This window comes from Falco rusticolus, chromosome 4 (assembly GCF_015220075.1).
Source record: "Falco rusticolus isolate bFalRus1 chromosome 4, bFalRus1.pri, whole genome shotgun sequence".
In the NCBI taxonomy this organism is placed as follows: Eukaryota; Metazoa; Chordata; class Aves; order Falconiformes; family Falconidae; genus Falco; species Falco rusticolus.
Window position 1 is genome coordinate 89,385,427 of NC_051190.1, and position 19,358 is coordinate 89,404,784.

Here is a 19,358-nt window from a genome sequence, read left to right on the forward strand (position 1 = left end):
TTTTCCAGTGATGGGCTGTGTTCATCGTACCAGTGAGCGAGTGATGTTGGTAGCTAATGTACTCAGTGTTGCCATTTGGCATGTGTGTTTGAGACCACTTGGTCTTTTGATGATGCATTCACTTTAGCATCCAGAACTGTGGTAGGGCATCTACCAAAGATGGTAGTGCCTGCTTCACGAGCCCCTCTTGACTGATGAAATTCTGACATTATTTACAAATTGGTGTTGTGTTGGTATGGAACGGTGCCTGTTGTTGAAGAAATAAGATTATTTACTACTAACCAGCTTTGAGATATGGAATCTTGAGATAGCCTTTTTTTCCCCCCTGGGGATGGTGCCCTAACAAATAACACCCTTACTTTTGGAGTTAGTTTACTTGCTTATTTAAGAACAGGGTGCAGAGCTCACTCTTGGGTGAAAGACTTGACCTACTGTGATTGAGCAAGCTAAAAAAAAAAATAGTTTAAGAAAATCCTCAATATCTCATATAAGAACTTTCTGTTTGCTTACAAAGTAGCCTTATGCTGCTGCTTTTGTTCTTACCATTCTGTTATGCTAGACAAGTTGAACACCAGTCAGTAACTTAAAAAGACTGAAATGGCAACTTCAAAATCAAAATGTCAAAAGTCAGACAGTAGAGTTGTATCATGGAACCTAGCATAAAATTCTAAGGTTTGAAGGAAAAGTAATACATTCTTTTTGTAATAGCGATGACATACTAACACTTTTGAAATGTGAATGATGCAGTATATAAACCAAAATGTACTCTCACTCTTGCTTCCTCCATCAATTGAGTTCTTTAATTTTGTTCTTGTTGAAAATAATGTTACAAAAGATATTCCGTCTTTGTACGCTTTCTTGCCTCATTTACCTAGAATGCTGTTCTTGCAGGAAGGATTTAAAATTCGTCAGTGACATTGAGAAGGAAATGAGAATGCTTGTGGAAGCTGTGAATAAGGTCAGTATTGAGATATTCTGTATGACTTCTTATAAGAAACAGTTTTGTTTAGCTTGGGGGGAGTTTGTTACTAAACTTTATTAATATTAAGAGTTATGAGTTGATACTAGATTTGTTTGGGCTCCAATAGAGTGCACAATTTAATTATAAACAGAAGAAAAATTTTAGGAGACATAGCAGTTCAGGATCACTTTGGTGACAGCCAGGCTTTGTTTAAAGATTCAACCAGTGCTAGGCTTTAATGCATCAATGGATTATCATTAATTTTTAGATCTCCATTAATAAAGTGTTAATCATCAAAGATTTAACGGTGCAGCCTTTGAGGAGGAAAGCCTAGGTTCTTCTGATCCTTGTAGTGGAACTTGCTCACAAATTTGTGGATACCTTCTTGCATTTGCCAGTGTGTGAGGTAGTTGTCCTCCTTCTGTAACAAGACTCTGATTCAGCCACAGGTGTTTGGTAGGCTCCAGTACACCTAGAGAGGTTGATCCCACAGACACAATCATAGATGTTTCAATGAAAGCAGAATTCCACCTTCAGGCCTGTCATGTTAGCATACTCCTGGCTTGCGCTGTGCCTGACCCAGTATACGTGGTTTAAAGGACAGTGTAAACCATACTGTCCTCAGTTGCCCTTAGCTCAAGAAGTAGTTAATCTTCTGTAGAAAGGGTTAATTTCCTTCTCTCTAACCTCTGAGGACAGTTACTTAACTTATTCCTTCTTTTTTATGTATGATGTTTCTTACTTAATCTTTGTGCTTGTCCACCTGTCTAATGTTCTTTGCCCATTGTTTTCCATGTTGGAATGACAGTCTAAAAGGGGGCCATCTGTGTCGAATTCTGTTCAGGCCCCTCCAACCTCAGACACCTGATAACAACTCTTCTGTGCATCTGTTAACAACTAAAAATAATTTGCCTAATGTTGTGTTGCCAGTGGTTATCCTATTTTATATGTACCATTATATACTGCCTTTATTATACACAGGTGTACACATATACATATTTCTATATATATAACTGCATATCAAACCAAGATAAATGGGGGGGGGGGGGGGGGAGGGCAATCACATGTCTTGAATCTGCAATATACAATGAATTAGTGATACCAAAAATGGCAGAACAAGAGAACCAGAGAGCTCAGCAGCATCTCCAATGCTCAGAGGTTGAAAAATATAAATACAAACAACAGCTGTGTCTGTCATATTTCACCCTTAGAGAGCATGTGATCTTTTAATTATAATGAGCACCCTTACATCTGGAAGTCTATTTTTGAGTACTTCTTTCAAAGTTTGCCTGCAGGAGCGATTTCATACCTAAAACCTTCTTCACAGGGGACGATGCACATTTGTCTCAAGTTACCACACTGCTTGTAAGCTCAGAGTTGGGGATTTGCCATCCTTGTAAATACCCAAAACTCAACGAGACAGGGTGCTGAGCAACCTACTTTTGACGCTGGCTCCGAATGGCAGACTGGACCAAAGGACCTGAGAGATAATTTTTGACCTAAATTATTTTACAGTAACTGTAGATTAACATTCATTTTTATCAATGATTCAATACAATTCTGCTTCTGAAGAAGCTCAGCTCTATTACCAAACTCTTGTGACCTCACGCTTAAATTCACCTCAAAGATGTACAAAGTAACGGTAGCATCACAGAACGGCTGAGGTCGGAAGGGACCTCTGGAAGTCATCTTGTCCAACCCACGCTGCTCAGGCAGGGCCATCTAGAGCCAGTTGCCCTGGACCATGCCTGGACAGTTTCTGAGTTGTCTCCGAGGGTGGAGACTCCACAATCTCCTTGGGCAACCTGTGCCAGCGCTCGGTCACCCTTGCAGCAAAGGGAGTGTTTCCTGATGTTCAGAGGGAACCTCCTGTGTGTTCCCGCTGCCGCTGGTCCTGGCACTGGGCGCCACTGAACACAGCCTGGCTCCGTCCCCTTTGCACCCTCCCTTCAGCTGTTCCTAGCCATGGGTAGCAGCAGCCCTGAGACTTCTCTTCTCCAGCCTGAACAGTCCCAGCACGCTCAGCCTTTCCTCAACGGAGACACGCTCCAGTCCCTTCATCATCTTTGTGGCCCTTCACTGGACTCACCCCAGTATGCTCATTTCTCTCTTCTACTGGGGAGCCCAGACCTGGACACAGGACTCCAGGGATACTGGTAGGCTCCTCTGCTGCAAGTGCGCATCGCTGGCTCATGTTCAACCTGGCGTCCACCAGGACCCCCAGGTCCTTTTCTGCCACACTGCTTCCCAGGTGGGTGGCCCCCAGCACACACTGGTGCCGTGGGGTTGTTCCTCGCCGGGGGCGGGACTTTGCACTTCTCCTCGCTGAACCTCCCCAGGTTTCTGTCAGCCCATTTCTCCAGCCTGTCAAGCTCACGCTGGGTGGCAACGTGCCCCTCTGGCCCACCAGCCACTCCTCCCAACTTCATCATGGGCAAACTCGCTGCGGGTGCCTTCTGTCCCGTTGTGCAGATCGCTAATGGAGATGTTAAACCTGACTGGTTGCAGTGTACAGCCCTCCTCCTCTCCCGCCAGGGTACACTGCTAGTTACCGGCCTCTAGCCAGACTCGGTGCCACTCATCAGCACCCTTCGGTCCCGGCCATTGAGGCAGTTTTCAATCCACCTCACTGTCTGCTCATCCAGCCCCTGCAGCAATAGCTCGGGGGCCTGAGGCAAGTAGGACACAGTGTCCCAGCCCTTACTGAAGGTCCAGCAGACCCTAGCCACTGCTCTCCCCTCATCTACCAGGTGTGACACCTCATCACAGAAGCCTATCAAGTTGGTGAAGCCACGCTGTCCTCCTGAGGAGTTTCTTGTCCTTCCTGTATCGGGAAGTGTGTTCCAGGGTGAGCTGCCCCATCACTCCCCCAGGGACTGAGGCGAGGCTGACAACCTGTAGCTCCATGTGTCCTTGCCCATCTTGAAGATAGAAGTGACAGCATGTGTGGAGGCCATGCTCTGTTCTTTCTTTTCCTTTAAAATGGTGGCATGTATGGTGTAAAAGGGAACATGTCCCTTGCACTGTAAAGTTAACATGGTTTTCTGCTCAGTTCTTTCTCTTGCATACCTTTTATTTTTATGTCTGGAAGTCTCAGAGGCTTTATTTTCTCTCTTGTAAGAGTCATCGTTCATCTTGCAATCTACAGGTATCTATGTTGTCTCAGGCATGTCTCTACCTGTTGTTACCAATGTTGCTCTTTCAGGCCTGTGTCCAGCCTGACCAAGTCAGCTCCCACTTTTTATGTAGCCAAAGGCTGGATTAATATGTTTGATGTGGCATTATGCAAGGAGACTGTTTTTAGTTTTTCTTCTGCTATGGTCCCCGATCCTCCTTTCGCTTGAGGCTGTGTTCAGTTGTTTGTTTTTCATGACTCCTAAATCCTTTCTGACTAAAGATGTGGCTTATTTTCTTTTCTAGATGTAGAGCTTTACTTAATTGTATTAAAAGCATTTTGCATGCTACTCTATCAAGCATTCAGGTAACTGCCTATATCAGTACTGTGTCTTTCATACTGATTACTGTTCCTTGGGCTTACATGTTTCACTTTGACCTTTTTACTTTTTGCACTGTGCCTTTGGAGATACCAGCTTCAGCTTAACTGAATAAATGGGTAACAAAAAGGGGTTTGATACTTACAAGTTTTAACATTGATGTGCTTCAGCTGTGTCAGTATATGACTTTGTTTACCTCATGAACATCTGTTCCCCTAGACTCATCGCTACATACTCATCTAGCATAGCAGAGTTGTCATCGTTGATATATGTAAGCAGACAAGACCGGAAACATTTATATCACCTAGCTCTGCATACAGACAGAAATTCTGATATTTTTCTGAGCACTGAACTAGCACCGCTTTTTTTAGAGCAAGCATTACTAGTCATCATAAATAGGTACAGAATTTGTGGAGTTTTGTGTGCTGGTAGTGTTGTCATAGGTGGGAGGCTTATTGTTGTTTATTACCAAATAAAGATTACATCCTGACAGCATGTGATTACCCTGAAGACTTATGGAAATGAATGATCACAGTTTTTGATCCAGTTACTATTTAACTGAGCTATTTTACAATCTAAGAGGAGACAGACATTAACCCCCTAATTACAGGTAGCTGTAATGTACCTCTTTGTGGTGGTCTTCACATTTATTTAGGTGACTGACCTTCTGTAAATCCACATCGACTACTCCTAGTGGCCTTCTACTTCATGTACCTAAAAATGGCTTCTGAAAGGATTGATTTTTTTCCCTGGGCTTTGAAGTGTAGCTGATCAGCCTATATGTAGTTCTTGGGTGGATTGGGGCTTTTTTTGGTTTTTATTTTTGTTTCAAACATAGTTGCAGCAATTACCTTTCTCTAGTTATTGGGTTCCTATACCATTCTCTACAGTCTTTCAGAGATGACAGAGAGTGGGACATCATCCTGGTCTCTCAGCACTCTTAAATACACTGCCTGCAGTCCCAGGAACTTGTATAGGTTGGGGTTTCTGTAGAAAACCCTGACTCAAACTCATTCTACTACTGGTGGGGGGTTTTCCCCTTGGACCCTGTCTGTAGACGCAAAGACCTAGAAGACTTTGGTGACAACGAAGGCAAAAACTGAAGGAGTTTGAGTGCCTGAGGCAGACTAAAGCACGGAGTGTCTCATCCTCATCTGCATTTGCTGTTACAAAGTCACCCAGCCCATTACAACAGCACTTACAGGGCCCTGCTTTTTTGTTTGTTCTTTTACTATTTATATAGTAGCCAGTGTCAAATCAAGCATTACCAGTCTTTAACTGAAATTGTAACTACAGTTTTGTTTTTACTTAATAAAAAGTCTATTAATGCCATTACATGGTAGATTTGCAGATAAACAGCTTCTTTGGTAGAAGCAAATCAGACATCCTTGTAGTTATCTACAGTATATGCATTGGAAAGCCAGCCTGAAAAATAAAATCAGATCTGATGGATCATTTCCGGAAAAAAAAATCAGAAGAAAATAATTTTATAGTGTTTCTTTGGGATGTGAGTAGAATGAATATATTCAGGATTTGTATTTTAAACTTAAAAGATATATGTGTGTGTTTACTTTGAGGTGATGGAAACCATAGACAATACATCTTAATTTTGGGGAAATAAATGGACATTTAAGATGACTTTCCTGTTAATGCTGAGGTATTAGCAATCTATGATTCTAATTTTTCATAGCAGCAAAATTTTAGAGGTAGAAGCGCTTTTTTTTCTTCTTTCCCTGTTATCCCCCTCGAAGGAAAACTTTACCTTTTTTCTTTCTTTTTTTTTAACTTTTTCTCTTGAATTCAGGGCAAGCATACAAAGAAGAGCCATTGTTACCCACCAATGAACAGAGATCACCGCAGAATCATCCATGAATTAGCTCAGGTTTATGGCATTGAAAGTGTGAGCTATGACAACGAACCAAAGCGTAATGTTGTTATCACTGCAGTGAAGTATGTAACTCATTACTGTTTTCAGATCTGTTAACTGTAGTTTAAATAACTGGATTTTTTTATCACTTACTCAAATGAGTTTATTTACAATGTGATTTGAAACATGCAGTAACTTTCAGTAGAAATTTTTTCTAAAGTAGTTTTTAAATTGATAATTTCATAGACTTCTATTTCCACTATTTGAGTAAACCTCCAGAGAAGAAATCCCAATTAGAAATAAAAAAGCTAAGAAAAGATTTTGCAAGGCTTTTTTCCATTCATCTTAGCAGTAACTTTTTGTCTTTTTTGTCATCAGCTAAATTTGAGAGGTATCAAAGATAGTGTCATAAAATTTTATGAAAACTAATTGCTGGGCTGAGAAGTCGTAACTAATTTGTACCTTCTTTTGAAAAAAATTGGTATTGGAACTTGTTCTCCCACCTATTTGAACCTGTCATAGATTATACTCCCTCTTTAGTGGATAAAGAGGGAGCTGGAATTACTGCAAATTGAAGAGATTTCTAAGCAAGATTGGAAATATTTGGGGAAGACCCATATAAGGCAGCTCACATTAGAGAAGGAAATGAAGGGAATGTCACTGGGGGAAAAGCAAGGTGATTGCACTGGAGACATAGTATGGGAAGGTTTCCCAAACCTGATATCAAGGCTTCCTTGATTCTGCTGCTCACTGAGCAGTATATTTAATTTAGCATTGTCAAATTATAGTTCTTTGACAACAAGTTGTTTTTAACTGTAGATATTGACTGTAGTTATAAAAACCCCTGTCACCATCTGTGCTGTGGTGCCATGGGCTGCTCCTGAGCCTAGTCATGGGTTGGTAGCTTAGCCACAATCTGGAATTTTTTTCCAGGCAAGTTGGAACACTGCTTTGATACCCCTTTCTGTTTTCATGAAACAATTAAAGATACTCTTTTTGTTTCTAGAAAAGGAAAGAAAAGAGATCATATTTGAAAAAGCTTATTTAAGAAAAAGAAATTGATAGGGGAATGAGAAATTAATGAAAAGTGTGCGAGCAAGGAGCAGGACAGGTGACTAAGCTTTAAAAACAAAGACGTATCCTACAACTTGAGAATGGGAGGCGTTCCTCTGTTGTCTGAGAAGAGATTGCATACTTGCTCCTTCCCTTGTGGTGTTTGGGGAATGGCGTACCATGCAGAATGAATATGTTGCCATTTCAACTTTTTCACTCTTACAGACACTGAATAGTCTACTAAGGATACTCTTCAGCTGCGTAGCAATGTTTCTTATTTCAGTGGATTCATCCAAAGCTTCTTTTTATTGTCTTTTTATTTGCCACTTCTTCAAGACATAAAAAACATTTAAGCCTCAGAAAAGGGATAGCTCAAGTTGCAGGATGCTATTTTTGAGTATTTCACAACAGCTCTTCAAGTCCACGGGCTAGTAGTCACCGGAAATTCCATGGTTTGATTCATTTTGTTTCATCTGAGTCTAGATAATTCAGAATGATACCAGGCAAAGAGGCTGTTCTTCCTCTTCACGCTCCCCATTGTCATTGAAATGGTAACATTGCCATAGAGGTAGGTCAGAGGAGTGAGAAAGTCTCCTTGGAGCTAAGAAAGCTTTCTCCAACCAGACTTCTTCCTTTTCCAGATATCTAGGAGCAAACACCACATATCTGCTTTGCCCTCAGTCCCTGTGCCCATCATCATTCCACCACATCAGTAAGAGCTGGTCACACTCGCTGCATGTACAGCACTGCCGATGTCTGGCCACGTAGAGAGTGTTGCCAGTGCTGACTGTCAAGGTTGATCTGAATTACAGTTCTGGTGTTGTTTGAAGACCCTGAGTGAATCCTTGCAAGTGCCCTTATCTGTGATTCCCTGTTGGTCGTCTTTGCAGTTGCTATCTTTTGAGCAGTTGCGATACCAGCTTCCTTCTGATCCAGACTCAAAGGTTATGTCCAGACTGTGTGGTGAGAAGGGGAGGGCTTTCTCCTCCAAGTTGAAGCATGTGCTTCACTGTACCTGTCAGTGTTTTCGTGAAGTCTTTTACTCATAAGAATTTCTTCCTCCTACAAATAACTCTGGATGCCAGAGCTTGTTAAGGGGTATCTGCTTGTTATATAGTGACTGCTGTTTAAGCAGCTTGTATGAACTTGAGACATCCTGAAAGTGTTTTTGAGAACAGTCATCCCTGTAAGACCCATCCTTTTTCCTGTACTTTGCAGGAAAAACAATAGGGTCAGTCTCCCCTCATGACAAAGAGGACTTTTCAGGAAGGTGATGAGGTCCCTGCACATTGTTCTCACTGAGAAAGCCACATCCTGCCACACTTGAAGTGTTCTCTGTTCTTCACCCAGGATTTTGTTTCCTTTCAGTGAGGTCAGTGTGGAAACATTTCACAAGTGGTAACCCAGCTGCAGGCTATGCAAGACCAGCAGGAACAAAGACATAAAGAAATTAAACCCCCTGTAACTACACGGAACACCCTTATTGGGTCATGGCAGTTGCATCACAGAAGACAAAACTTGTACATCCCAGTGGCAGAGTTGCAAGGAAATTTATGTTGTGAGGAAACAGAATTATTCTTTGGCTTCTTTAAGTTTTTCTGGGCACATTTCAGTGCTTTATCTCCAGGTACAAGTTTATTTCAGTTGATAAGTTAACTGTCTCTGCAGCCTTTCTGGTGTCTGGAATAACTTCACTTCCAATGTGACAGAAGTTCTGATGACTTCCTGAAGGTATTTTATTACTTTAAGGACTTTCATTCTGCTCTTCACTCTAGGAATTTTCTCCTCTGCCTCAAGGAAAAAGCTAACTTCTCTCCCCGCCCCCTTTGCAATCACAAAGGCCTTTTCCAATGACTGCATCTCAACACCTGTAACCTCTGAGGCTTTTTGAGCAATTTAAGCATAAATAATGCTACAGGTCACCAGCCAAAATGGTTTTAGCAGCAGTACTGCTCCAGAAAACAGCTACGTCTCTTTCAATTTTTCCTTCAATCATGACATTGTTTGCCCTCAGAATAGTGTGTGTTGCCTCTCGACAGCTTATGACATAGAAAATGTGAAATCTAAACCATCAGGTGACTGACAGCCACTTGCTTCATTATTCCACCCAAACTGTATCAGCTTTTGGAGGCACTTCTCACAAAAACTGCTCTGTTTGGAAGCTGATGGATCATTATTGCAAAGCTACATGGAGGCAGTTCTGGATAGGTTAGTGGGCAAAGAATTTTGTAGTAGCTCATACCAAAATGGATCAATGTTGATACATCCTGGAGGGAGGAAAATTGAATTTCCAGTCTTGAAGAAGAAAAATTTGAGTCCTGATTCCACAGGTCAGTTGTATACAGTGGGCTATTCTGATGTCACCACCAGTGCTTTATAGTCAGCAGGTAGGTAGTTATGTTCTCCTCACTTTTCCCTGGAGTGCTGCTGAAAAATTGTCATATTTCTGTTGCTTGGGGCAGGCAGTTGTCTTTTTTCCTTACTTTGAGAATACATTAACAGAATGGCAACTTTCCTATCAACGTGTCCAAAGTACTTGTGGAGTCCTTTGATTCCATCTCCACAGTTCTGTTACAACCGATGATAGATAACAGTGATTTACGTTAGCAGGAAGGGAGGATCTGCTTACTTCCTTCTTTCGGGCAATGAATTAGTCAAGGAGTTTTTTCCATTTTACATCTATTTAGTTGAATTCAGTTGTTTGATTTTTCTTTCAGATGAGCTGAATATGATCGGCTGTTTCATTTCTTTTGGGGTTTTGGTTTTTTTGGTGGTGGTTTTTTTTTTTTTTTTAAACCAATGATTAGAAATATTCAGAGAATTTCTGGGGAGATTGGAGTCAATCTAGTGTTGTCCCGTGTGTCGCCAAGGCACCCAGGAAGTAGTGTACATTTTGCTTGAGTGGGAGTTCTTAGACTTTTGTCTCTAAAGCATCTGTGGTTTCATGGCTGGATAGTCTGCTGTATCTCTCTTCTGGGTTTGGGTTGTGAGGGTCTTCTTGGAGGGACACTAAATCTTGTAAAAGCACAGGACTAGGCCTTGATGTAACCAAAGGGAATTTCCTCTTAACTGTCCACAAGGCTTTGATCCCTTCTTATTTTTAAAGGCTTGATATATTAACCCTCTACATCCTGGGAGCATTTAACTTAAGAGTAGAGCTTACAAGCAGGATTTAGCCTGACATTTTTTTGAATAAAGTGAGATACTTCACTTTACTTGATGAAGGCCTTTCTACTTTTTTTTTTTTTTTTTGCCTATTTACTTCCAGTCAGTTGGGTTTCCATGTATTTGCACCCCACCATTTTTAACAATGGAAGAAGACAACAAAATATTCTCCCATCTACTTTTGTCCTCTTTTAGTCTTTTCAGGTAGAACTCTACAGTTGAGAGGTAACTGAGATGATATGGGAGCATTTGGCTTTTTGTGCCAGGCTTGGAGCTAAAGGAGAGGAGGAGTTTTTACCCATTTAGTACAAGAAGGGAAAGTTAGTTGTTCTCAACTGATGGGACACTAGTATACTTGCTGTTGGAATGGACATGTGAACATAATATAATCCTGAAAAAATTATGGTCAGTGGCAAGTGGGGTTGTGGGGTTTTTTTTCCAAATAGTGAACATTTTCGGTGCAGGGGAGGTGAGGACACTTTGAACTGATGACCTGTGTTTGCAGGGTTTTGCAGTTCATTTGAAAAGACTGTCAGTACTCGGTTTAAAACAATACTGAAATGGGGTCAGGGACCAGCCTGCCATAGTTTAGCGGACTTCTGACTTACCTTGAGAATGTTGTGGAGTTTATCTGTCTTGCTACAGTATCACAGGAATTGGGCATTCTATTTTCAGAACTGATGGAAACAAGACATGATAGAAGTAAGACAAATATGTTGGGAATAAGACAATTACTTAATTTTTTTTAAGCTCTGAAGCAGAGCTAGTATTTGTGTACTGATGTGAGATTTCAACTGCTTAGAGCTCTGAAGGGAGATGGGAAAAAATTAATTAACACCTATGTGACAAAGCATGGAACTCAACACATGTACAAGCAATTGTTTTGCAGAATTTATTGCTATTTGAAATGTAATTTTGAAAGGAACAAGACGAGCTTGAAAGTAGGAATTTAATTAGTAAATGCAGAGAATCTTGTGGTGTAGAGGACTGCTCTGGAAGGAGTTTATTTTTAAAAGTCATTAATAAAATAAACAAGGAGGAAACATTATTTAGTGATTGACATAGAATCATAGAATCACTTAGGTTGGGGAAAGACCTTAAGATCATGTTAGGAGTCCAGCGACTGACCTAACACTACCAATTCCACCGCTAAATCACATCCCTAAGTGCCTTGTCTACACATCTTTTAAACACTTCCAAGGATGGTGACTTGGCCACTTCCCTGGGTAGTCTGTTCCAATGCTTGACAACCCTTTCGGTGAACAATTTTTTCCTGCTGTCCAATATAAACCATTCAGGTAGAAATAGGAAAAAATCCAGTTTAGTGTACCAGAAGTAGTTCGGTCTTCAAATGTTAGCAGCATGTGTTTAGAGGAAGGTACAAGAAGGGTTGGAAACTGACCTTGTCAAGGTTTAAGAATTTTAATTTATTCAGCTTATTTCCCCCAAGAAAAGATGAAAAAGAAACTCTGAATGGAAAAGAGGCTAATTGTGGAAGGTTTTTTAGTCTTGCAGTTGAATCATAGTGGTGACTAGAAGCTGAAATAAAGCAAGCTTACTCTTCTAAGTGGTTCATGAATTTATAGGAAATTTTTAAGACTTTTCCACAGCCTATTAGAGATACAGTGTGTTTGGTAATTATTTGGAATTTTTAAAGTAGATGCCTTTTTGGAACAATCTTTCTAGGTTTTTTTTCTGGGTATTTTTTTAATATCCTTCCTCTTTCTCCAGCCAGTGCAGCCTTGGGGCATGGACTGCCGCACTGAACTTCACAGCCAATATATGCCTAAAGCATATAAATATAGCTAACAAAGTACACTGCCCTCCTATACTGGAGGAAACATTGTCCTGCGCCACAGCCACAGGGTGGCCCCTTGTATTGCAGGTGGGACAAGCACAAGTAGGGTGCTTCACTGTGTGGTTGTGGCCATATAATAGCAGCTAGTGTGGAGGGCAGGAACAGCTGATTGTGTTTTGTTCTTTTTTTCCCTAATGCATGTTTTTTTTTCCTGATCTTGTTCACCTGGGCTAGCTGACAAGGAAGAGGCAGTGTTGCTGTATTATTCCTGGCAGAGCGCTGCTTAGCAGGGCTGCTTTGAGTGCAGTGATAAACAGGTTTAACATGACTTACTGACAGAGTTGAAGAACAGGATTTCAAAACGTTAGATAACACATGGTGAAGATGCAGTGAATTGTGTTTACGTGATGCTGGGTTAAACTGTTAAGTTGCTGCTTCCAGTCTTCTGTCTGTTCTGTAGAAGAACAGATATATGTTGCCCTAGAATGCAAGTATTGCATTTTTGGTTTTTCAACAGTTGATCACGTTGTGTACTTTGTAGTAGAAAGGAGCTGTGCACTTCACATGCAGAAAGGAGGGGGTCGGGACAGTGACACGTCTTGTAAGCTGCTTCTGCATCTTCTGTAGACAGTGATCAAGAGACATATAGGATACTGGATATCTTGTTCTTGGTAATGAAGATGGACTTTGCACACTATTGGTCTTCATGATTGGAAAATTAAGTATTTGAATAGATGATTTAAGTATACAAGTATAAACTCTGACACCAGATCTGCTACTTAAAAATGCAACTTTTTTGCCCTGACTTCTTAATGAATATAATTTCCTATTGAATTAAATAATCTTTCTTTTATTTCTCTAGAGGGAAATCATTTTGTCCAAGCAATACCTTAACTTCTGTGCTAGATAAAGAAATGCAGAGCAGGCCTCCGCCTCCTATTCCTCATTACAAACAAACAGATAAGTAAGGAATTTGTTTTTAAAACATTATTCTTCAGTTTCGTGCCGAGTTGAGCGTGTTCCTGAGCTTCAGCTTTACACACCCTGTTTCTTTCTTTCCCCACACACAGCTTTGGAGCTTACAGCCTGCACTAAGATTTTCTTTCCACGGAAGTAAACCTGAAACAAAGTGCTAAGAAAATGTAGGATTGGTTATGGGGTGTAGGAGTAGTTACATAACAAATATTACAGAGGTTTTATTTTTTAATAAAGTTTAACTCTTTGGTGTAAAAGAACAGCGTCTTACTGGCATAGAATTATTTATTTGGACAGGTAGTAAATGTATTTTTCTTGTGTAGATATGACTACACAGTTGGCCAAAAGGTGAACTACCATTTTTCTCAGATAGTGAAGCCTACTGAAGTTGGGGATACATAAGGCTTCTTGGTGAATAGTCTGTACTTTGTATGGCCTCCAGCTTCAGCTACCTGTAGTAGTCTCATAGGTACGATTATTCTTTAATGGATGGCTTATTCTTTGTTCAGGTTTACCTTTCAGAACTTTTTTCCTCAAGTTATTTGCAAATTACCATTTCAAATCATGTTCTGTGAAGTACCATTTGCAGGAAGGGATAGCTTAATTTAGCAGTAACTACTGGGGTAGCTATGGGGTGTTTAAGGTCCTGCTGGAATACAAAGTAGGCTGTTCTGATTTAAACTGTTTCAGAACTAAGCATCTAGAGCGAAACACATGTCTAAAATGACTGCTTACAGTGTAACTCAATGTGAATTTGAAGAAGGCTGTTACTCTTTGTTTCCACTTAATTCATTTGGATTCCTGTCTTCAGTGACCCTAATGAACAGGTGTTATGTGGCCAAAATAATAAAAAAAAGGGGGGGGGGGTGCGGCTTTAGCCATTTATTTTAATTACTAGGCATGAAATATCTTTTAGATGTGCTTAATTCTACAAATTCTCATTTTGTCTTATGAAAAAAATCTTTACAGTGTTTAGATTTGGTATTACCATATATTTTTGTTACTCTTGCTTTTAAAAGCAAGCAGATTTGATCATCAGCTCACTTCAACAGTATTTCTTTTGCTTTTTTTAAAAGGCATGTTGAACATTTAGTCTTCAGAACAGTATAGTTTTTGTAATACCAGTAAACGGTATTTTCTGGTAAAACCCCCAAAAAAATTATATCAATTCAGCTACACACTGATGTATGTTGATTTAATAAAATTGGGGGTTTTTTTCCAAAAATCAGTTAACAAACGCTTTCTGGAGCAGAAGATATTTCCATTAAAACATAATTTGGAAATGCATGTAATTCACTAGTGCAATGTGTATATGCACACTGAGACATTATGGGAGTTTTTATTTCTGTTTACTTTGTATCTTGTTTTTCATGCCAGTAAGTAACATCTAATATTCTTATAATTTCAGGAGTAGTGGAAACAGTGGTTTATCCAAACCATTAAAAGAAGAGCCGGTAATTGATTACTTTGATGTCCAGGACTGAAGTGATTGAAATGAAATTTAATACAGAAGCTTAGAGGTCAAGATACTAAGTTATTGTGTGAGGCGCTTTTTGGTTATCTGTTAAATGATCAGTTGTTCGGTATATTCATGATTTAACATCTAAAGTTACATTGATTGTGGTACTTTAAAAAGTTACACATTTTTACAGTTTACATAACTGCATAATACCTAACAATAGTGTAACTTTTCAGACCTGGGTTTGGTGCAATTCTCTATCTAATGTGCTGTTAGAATGATGTAGATTCCATTGATGCCTTCAGAGTAAGAGAACAAAAATATATTTTTGGGGGTAGTAAGAACAACAGTAAATCTCCAAGATTTATTTTGACATATCTCACACAAGTTAAAATGGACCAGAAATAATCTGTGTTAAAAAATACTAGGGATTATATTAAAGTGTTTTCATATTTTATTAATTCACTTTTGTGTTAAAGTGGTGAATTTGGGAATTTGAGTTTCTCTTCTGCATGGAAGGAAATATAATATTTAGTCTGAATATAAATATACACACTATATGCCCACTTTGAGCAGAGACTTCCTTTGGTCTATGAAAAAACAGGATTTGGGGAAGGTAGAGAATTAAGACTGTCTTTGCTTTCTCTCAAATTTGATTTGAAAAAACCAAACCAAACATAAAACAAATAAAACCCCGAAACTAAAAATCCCAAACACCCACCCCCAAAATAACCACTACCACCCCCCCCCCCCCCCAAAAAAAAATAATACCAGACCTTGAACAAAATCAGACTTTATATATTATTTTGGTGTTCTATTTGGTTTACTTTGTATTTAGATGTTAGCTTGATGGTCTGGGGGTTTTTTGCATGGTTTTATTGGGGGGTTATCTTTTTCTGTACTATGCAAGCTTAAGGTGAATCTGTGAAGTTTGCTTTAAGTATGTTACGAATTTGGAACAAAATTTGTAAAATTTATAAGACCATCTGTCTAAACTGTTTGGCAATGGAAGATCTTTGTTTTATGGGAAACGCCATGAAGAAAATGGGATGATGGTTTAAACGGTGAAGGACACCAAAGTGGTCTCATAGAGGGTGAGTTGTTTCCAGACAAACAATGAGTTAAGGTGGGTGACTATATCTCTGGGAGGTCTGATCAGAAGGGGTGGCACGGCTCTGAATTTGAGTAATACCTGCTCACTCGAGGAGGTTCTCTGCACTGGTAACTTCAGTAACTCTGGTGCACTGTTCTAGTGTTCCTTGTGGCTGGCTGCATGTAGCACTATAGATGAGTCCCCTAGGCAGCATCGGAGCCTGCTCCTAACAGGGGCTTAGCATGGTGAAGAAGCAGATCTAGCAAAAGACTTGTCATCTGGTGTTCATTTATTTTTCAGCCAGCTCATTATGGTGTAGCATGAGGTTTGTTGCCAAGAAAACGGAAGGCAGTTATTCATGCTTAGATTCGCTTACAGTTATCACATGACCCTGAGCCTTAACGGTGAAGCATTCTGTGGCTACGTAATTGATCTTGAACAGCTTGTGGAACATGATAGAATGAGCAGCAAACTCACAGCGTCTGTCCCCCATAATGTTTTGAAATTTAAAATGCATGCTGTTATTGCAGATTTTTGTAGGAGCTTATTTCACATTAAAAAAATATGCATTCTTAAATGTTTCTAAGGATTTGAAATGCGTATGCTTCAAGTAAAACAGCTACCAGAAGGATTCTCAACCCTCAAGAGTGTTCAGGCTTTTAATTTTCAGGTAGTGGTTTAAACTGGTTTTACCTTTTTTATATATTTTGTGGACATGAAAAATAAATTAAATTGACACAGCTTATATTGCCCTTAATTTCTTAAGCCAATTAATGTTTGATTCTACAGTGTGTACTGCTTTCCTAAGTTCAGCTGAAGAAATAAGTTTCTCGGTGTCTTCCCAGGAATGTAGTTCTTCAGTCCCTTCATTGTGAGGAGTGTACCTCCTCGGTGCTCGCAGACAGGTATCAGCTCACTGTGGCCAGACGAAGGCTTAATTCTGGTTTCAAACCTCAGAGGGATGTTAATATAGCACGGTATGGTTCAAGCTCATAGCACCTGTTAGGGAGAACGTTCGTAGTTCTACTGCAGGGGCAGGGGCTCAGCAGAAGCTGGCACATGCATCCAGCAAGCTGAGAGAATAAAGCTGGATGCACATGCAGCTGCTATACCATAGGTAGACTAAATCACTCTGGTTGTCTGTAATGTTTAGTTGATCTTTAGTTGATTATTCTAATAAATAAAGCTGAAGCCTATTAACTTTCCACGCAGTTTCACATTAATATAGCTAAAACTGCACTTTTGCGCATCTGATTTGAAATTTAAAACTTAAAGGTTTTATAGCATTATATTTAGTTCTGCTCTTTGGAGTTTTTGTCAGATTGTGGCTTTAACATAAAGTGTGAACCTTGGTGAGATGGACTTCTGCTGTCAAGTGTTCTGCCGTGGCTTTTAATAAGAAAACCCAAGTAATCTTCAGCTTCTCAAGATGAGATTAATGATTATTACTGATTCTGTTCATACTGAGAAGTCGTAATTCTCATCACTAAACCTCTCAACTACATGAATGTTAAAACATTTTTATAGATGTTACCCATCTAAATCGTGGCTGTTGAAGGTGCATCTGTAGTTATGAAGCGAGTCACATGTACAGAAAAAGTTATTTTGAAATGCATTCTAATAGCTCAGTTAAAAACATGACACCATACATTTACCTGGGGAAGTAAATACCAAAAAGAAAGGATTTATGTCTGTCTTCCCAGAACAGTTACATAGCCTTAAGAAGGAACTCAGCAAAGTTTAACAGTGGTGCTGTCTTCTATGTTCTGGTTTGCTTTTTGCTGCAGTGTATCTGTGACTTTCATATGGAATAGTACTTAAAGGCTGTAGGTTTGATATCCGTGATAACTCATCTTCATATTGCACGTGTGCCTCATGGAAATATTTTTCAAATAGCTATTTTGTAAATCTGAGCTGGCCTTTACACCTTCTAACAGAAAAATGAGTGGATAAAAGAAATCCTTGCATCAGTGAAGTCAGTGACAGAAGTCCTGTTGACATCACTGGAACCAAGACTTAAGCTTTGATATGCTAGTCATTTTCCACAGCCTGAAGAGTAATATTTTCTTGTAAATTTATTTGAAAAAAGTACTCTGCAATAAGCATCTTTTGAAATAAATTGTGATGTCAGTTGGAATTCATGCAACTTCATGAAGTGCTTTTAAAATTGTGTATAAAATAGGCAGATACTTTCGCATTTGGGCTGTGCTATTGCCTATCTATATTGTTTAACATAAGTGCTCTGAATATTCAGTGCTTGGGTTTAACCTAAAATTGTGTAAGATGCTTAAGTAGACTTCAATACTACTGTTTCTGTAGCAGTTTTGTACAGTATTGGCCGCATAATGAAATGAGCAAAGTAAAATTGTTCTAAAAGACATATTCTTAAGTTATTTGTGAAAGTTTTATATTTGACTTGATTTTTTTCAAGTTACTGGTATAAAATTACTTTCTCTATAAATAAATCTCAGTTGGAAGTTCAGTGTTTTGGAATTGTTTACAAGCTTTGTCTTGGTATTCCAAATTTGGAAGACTGAGATACCACAGAGAAACAATAAAGATTTAAATGGAAGTTTGGGGAGTCCTTTTCCTCAGGTTTTGAAATATGAGATGTGATTTCCTGGATTTGAAGAGATTTTAAATGAATGATGTAAGGAGAACGAAGCAAGTAAAGAGGGACTCCCCAGGAAAGGGAGAGTAAGGAGTATCTGCTGCCTTCTCGGGATTCAGCAGTGCAGAAGAGATAATTATGAGAATATCTGAAAATGTACATAGTGGTTACCTGAAAAACCCTTTACTATGTCAGCCTAAATGCTACTTGGCAATAAAACGTATGATTTTAACTCATCGTCCCTTCATTTTTGTTTGCCCACTGTTCAGTTGTAATGGTGACTCTGAAGAAGGGGGGGGGGGGGAGGGTTAATGTTACTAAAAGGTCCTTGTGGACATTAGATTTAACAAATACAGGATGACCAGTGTTGGGGGCGTGTGGGGGTGAAAACTTTGCCAACACAGTTTGGTAGATGCCAGGGAGACTCAAAAAGAAAACAATCTGAAAATCATTGAAATTACTTTAACTACTTCCTCCTGAAACTTCTGTAATGCCAAGTAATGCGTCTCCATCGGCAAAAGCGACAGAACTGAAGAACAGCAGCCGGAGAAAGGCAGCGCCCTGACCTGGTGTTCCAGGTGGAGTGCTAGATGGCTCAAAGAAATTCAGTAAATGGTCTGAGATGGAGTTCTTGAAAGACAGCTGAAAACCTTTTGCCTTACTGCCTCAACTGCCAGTAAGTTTGGACTGTACAGGATATTTTGGAGGACGAAGGTGGCATGTTGCAGCTATATAAGGATTGCAGAACAGTACTTCATTGGAAATCGCTGCCCTAAAAAAATACTTGCACTTCATTTCAGACCATCGTTGACTAGAAGGTGACCGAACATCACTGTTACCAGTGTGTGCAAATGGCGGCAGAAGAGACAAAACAATTTTGCT

At 39.6% G+C, this 19,358-nt stretch overlaps 1 protein-coding gene across 2 annotated transcripts in view; it reads left to right on the forward strand.

Annotated features, from left to right (window-relative positions):
• The window catches only part of NFX1 (nuclear transcription factor, X-box binding 1), a 75,290-nt gene extending 56,582 nt beyond the window's left edge, over positions 1–18,708 (forward strand). Inside the window, exons 21-24 of one of the 2 annotated variants that reach the window (XM_037383863.1) lie at positions 892–958; positions 6,260–6,405; positions 13,201–13,302; positions 14,722–18,708. In XM_037383863.1, coding sequence (XP_037239760.1) covers positions 892–958; positions 6,260–6,405; positions 13,201–13,302; positions 14,722–14,797 — 391 coding nt within the window. In that variant the 3' untranslated portion in view covers positions 14,798–18,708. The remainder of the gene's footprint in view (positions 1–891; positions 959–6,259; positions 6,406–13,200; positions 13,303–14,721) is intronic. The other variant, XR_005103711.1, reaches the window with a different exon arrangement.
• The last annotated feature ends 650 nt before the right edge of the window (positions 18,709–19,358 follow it).